The sequence below is a fragment of the Quercus robur genome, chromosome 8 (assembly GCF_932294415.1).
Source record: "Quercus robur chromosome 8, dhQueRobu3.1, whole genome shotgun sequence".
Classification (NCBI taxonomy): Eukaryota; Viridiplantae; Streptophyta; class Magnoliopsida; order Fagales; family Fagaceae; genus Quercus; species Quercus robur.
In genome coordinates this window covers 33,939,935-33,944,350 of record NC_065541.1, presented here as the reverse complement: position 1 = coordinate 33,944,350, position 4,416 = coordinate 33,939,935, and the positions used below count along the sequence as shown (strand labels likewise).

At 34.7% G+C, this 4,416-nt stretch overlaps 1 protein-coding gene across 1 annotated transcript; it reads right to left on the bottom strand.

The window, feature by feature from the left end:
• Positions 1 to 601: 601 nt before the first annotated feature.
• On the bottom strand, positions 602 to 1,069 carry LOC126696193 (secreted RxLR effector protein 161-like). The gene has a single exon (XM_050392971.1). It carries the CDS (start codon positions 1,067 to 1,069, stop codon positions 602 to 604), a length of 468 nt encoding a protein of 155 aa, XP_050248928.1.
• Between the last annotated feature and the right edge of the window lie 3,347 nt (positions 1,070 to 4,416).

Sequence of the window (4,416 nt, the reverse complement as noted above, 5' to 3'; positions counted from 1 at the left end):
CAAGTTCTTAATTATATGGCTTGGAGTAGAATTTATTTTTTAACTGTTGTAGAGATGTTACTATTATGTTAGATATGAAGGAAAAACAAAGTACTGCAGCACAAGTATTTCATTGTTTTTTTTTTGGGTGTTAAATACTTCAATTTACAACTCACATCTATATATAGATGTGTTAAGAGTTTATGATGACTACAAGCTTCAAGAATATTGCAAAAGTTTGGTTCATTTCTCATTGATTGACACTTGTCCATGAAGTGTCCACTTGTTTGCTTGTTCAATTTTGCTACTGCTAGATTCTTCATTTGTTGACAGCTAGATTATACTTAGGGACCTAGTTTGACAATTACAAATTACATTCTAACACCTTCTCTTAATTTGTAACTCCCACATTTTTCTTAAACTCTTCCAATTTTGTAAAAACATCTGCTAGTTGGTCAATTGTGTTGACAAACTCGAGCTGTATTTCTTCTTCTTGCACCAATTTTCTTATGAAGTGATGGTGGAGTCCAATGTGCTTTGTTCTATTGTGAAACACCGGATTTTTGGTTATAGCAATGGCTGACATGTTGTCACAGTAGATGATGGTTGGCATCTTTTCACATTATTGCATGTCTAAAAGAATTCTTCTTAGCCATACTGTTTCACATGCTGCATCTGTTGTTGCTATGTATTTGGTTTCGGCGGATGATAATGCAACAGTTTTCTGCTTCTTTAAGGACCAAGAAATTGGTTTTGTACCTAGGCAGAATAAGTAACCAGAAGTGCTCTTGCAATCATCAATTGAACCTGCCCAGTCGCTATATGTATATCCCACTAGCTTGCTCTCTTTTTCTTTCACATATTTGATGCCAAATTTCTTTGTACCTTTTAGGTAGCGTAGATTTCTTTTTGCTGTTGTGAGGTGGATTTTGCTTGGTTCATTCATGAATTTGGAAATAAGATTGACTGGTTGCACAATATCTAGCCTTGTGTTTGTCAAATAAATTAAGCTTCCAACCAAACTTCGATAATTTCTAGCATCAACTTTTTCTGCGCCATCTTCTAAGTGCAATTTCTCATTGAATGCCATTGGGGTGAATACTAGTTTGCAGTTGTTCATTTGGAACCTTTTGAGTAGATCTTCAAGATAATTTTCTTGAGAAATAAATATTTCTCCTTTGCATTGACGTGCTTGGATCCCTAGAAAATATTTCATGGGACCTAAGTCTATCATTTCATATTCTTTCATCGTTGCTCCTTTAAATTCTGCAACCACCTCTGGGTTTGTACCTGCATAAATAAGATCTTCAACATATAAACAAATTTAAAGAAAATCTTTTATACATTTTTTCTTGACATATAGTGATGGTTCACTTAGACTTCTTTGGAATCCATTTTGCTGAAAGTATGAGTCAATTTTGCTATTCCATTCTCGCAGCGCTTGCTTTAGTCCATATAAGGCCTTTTTGAGATGATAGACCTTGTCTACTTTTCCTTTCTACACATAGCCTGGAGGTTGTTCCACATATACCTCTTCTTCGAGTTCTCCATTTAAGAATGCTGCTTTTACATCAAGCTGGAAAACTTGTAGCTCCATTTGGGCTGCTATGGCTAGGACAGTTCTGATAGTTTCCATGTGAGCAACTAGAGCAAAAGCTTCATTGAAATCCACACCTGGTTGTTGTGAGTAACCTTTTGCCACTAATCGCGCCTTGTTGTTTTCAATTGAACCATCTTCTTTGTACTTGGTCTTATAGACCCATTTTAGCCCGATTACTTCTTTGTCTTCAAGTTGATCAACAAGTTCCCATGTGTTGTTCTCTTCAATGGTTGCAATTTCATCATCCATTGCTTTTATCCAGACTTCTTCTTTAGTTGCTTCTTCAAAATTTTGAGGCTCACATGCAAAAAATGCTACATCATAGGATTCATAAATTTCTTTGAGAGAACGTACTCTTCCTGGTGGAGTTTCAAACTCTGAAGATGTTCCAATTGATGGACTTGCTCTTGTTGATGGGCTGTGGCTTGGACTTGCACTTGGAGTTGATTGAGAACTTGAACCTTCTTGATTTGTCACTGGTTCAATAATCTCTAACATTTTAGGCCCTTGACTGGAATCACTTTCCCAATTCCATATTGCTGATTCATTAAAAATAACATCATGAGAAATCACCATCTTGTTTGTTTTGGGATTGTAAAGGCGGTAGCCTTTTGATTCATTGATGTAGCCAACAAAGATTTTCTTTTCTCCTTTTTCATCAAACTTTTCTCTTTCTTGTTTTGGAATATGAGCATAAGCAACACATCCAAACACTTTCAGTAGATGGACTTGAGGTTTCTGTCCATACCAAGCTTGATAAGGAGTCTTGTTCAGAACGACCTTTGTAGGAGACCTGTTTAAGATATAAACAGCAACGTTAACTACTTCAGCCCAGAAATTATTTGATAGCACTTTCCATTTTAACATGCTTCGTGCCATTTCCACAATTGTACAGTTTTTGCATTCTGCCACGTCATTTTGTTGTGGAGTATGATGGATTGTGAGTTGTCTTTGAATACCTTGCTCTTTGCAATATTTTTGGAAGGGTTCATAAATAAATTCTCCACCACGATCTGTTTTGAGAGTCTTCATTTTTTTGCTGCTTTGTTTCTCTACAAAAGCTTTAAATTGAAGAAAAACATTAAAAGCCTCTGATTTTTGTTTAAGAAAATAGACCCACATCATTCTAGTCTAGTCATCAACAAATAAGAGAAAGTATCTATTATCATTGAGTGATGGGGTTCTTGTTGGTCCACAAATATTACCATGCACCAATTCAAGTGGTGCTCGGGCTCTCCATGCAATTTTTGAAAACACGCCTATGCATTTTTCCATAAATACAGCCTTCACAAACTTGATTTAGCTTAGCAATAGGAGGCAATCCTATGATCATATTTTTATCCTTTAGTAATTTGAGGCCATTATAATTTAAGTGTTCATATCTTAAATGCCACAAATATGCTTCATCTATTTTTTTTTTTTAGTTTTAAAAGCAAAATTCTCAGCTAGTGGCATAGTGAGAGGAAAAACATTTTTGGAATTCATTTTTACTTTTGCCACTATGGAATTATTCTTCTTATCTATGATTTTCCCTTCATCATCATCAAAATTTATTTTGTAACCTTTCCTTGATAATTGTCCAAGACTTAATAGATTTGTAGCTAAACCAAGAACATAATGCACATCATAGATAAGTTTAGAGTTACCTCCTTTTGATTCAACAACTACTACATCTTTTCCATCAATGTCATGAAATTTTCCATCTACAAGCTTCACTTTGGACGCGTAGCCTTCATCAAGACTCATGAAAAATTCTTTGCTTCCTGTCATATGATTACTGCAAGCACTATCTAGATACCATGTACTTCTTGGTTCTTGTTGTACAAATATACATGAGAAAAACACTTGTGCGTTTTCAACTTCCTTAGTGAAGTTGGCTTCATCATTTTTTAACATCTTTATACCAGCAATCTCTTTGAGAGTGATTTGGGATTTTACATTTAGTGCATCGAAAATAGCAATTTTTAGACTTATGTCTAGATTTTTTACAGATTATGCATTGAGAGTCAGAGTTAGCAAAAGAATTTCTTTGGCTTGAAAAACTTCTTTTTCCTCTGCCTCAACCTCTAAAATTTTTTTTTCCTCGTCCTTCTCCAGTTTGATTCCTTTGTTGGGAGGAGCTGCTGGCTTCATTTTCTTGTTCATTTTTTTGTGTTTTTATTGTTTGTAATTTTTACTTTAGATTGAAATGCTTGTTCAAAAGGCTGAGTAGAAAATTTGCCCATCCTTTTTTCATGTGCTTCAAGAGATCCACAAAGCTCATCTAGTGTAAGCTTTGATAAGTCTTTAGCTTCTTCAATTGCAACAACCACATGTTCAAATTTTATTGACAAACTTCTTAGTATTTTCTATACAATTTTTTGATCATTTATATTATCTCCATAGCCTCTTATTTGATTTATTATTGTTGAAACTTTAGAGAAAAATTCTTGCATAGTTTCATTTTCTTTCATTTGCAAGTTATCAAATTCTCTCCAAAGATTCTGTAGTTTAATAAAAATTACTTTATCATAACCACTAAATGCTTTTTTAAAATTTCCCATGCTTCTTTGTATTTAATTGCACCTGAAATTCTGGGGAAAATAGTTTTACTTACCCCTTGTTGGATGAAGAGTAGAGCCCTTGCATCTCTTTGCTTGTTTTGCTTGTACTCCTTTAGCTTTGCCGCTGTCAAAGTTGACAGATCTTCTAGCTATTCATAGCCTTCCTCAATTAAATCCCACAAGTCTTGTGAGATGAAGAGTGTCTTCATTTGTGTGCTCCAAAAATCATAGCTCTCACCAGTGAAGATGGGAACAATGTTTTGGGCATAGTTGAAGGTGGCTATACTTGTACTT

Coding starts and splice junctions, on each gene's coding strand:
- LOC126696193 (XM_050392971.1), bottom strand. CDS start 1,069: ATGGCATTCAATGAGAAATTGCACTTAGAAGATGGCGCAGAAAAAGTT.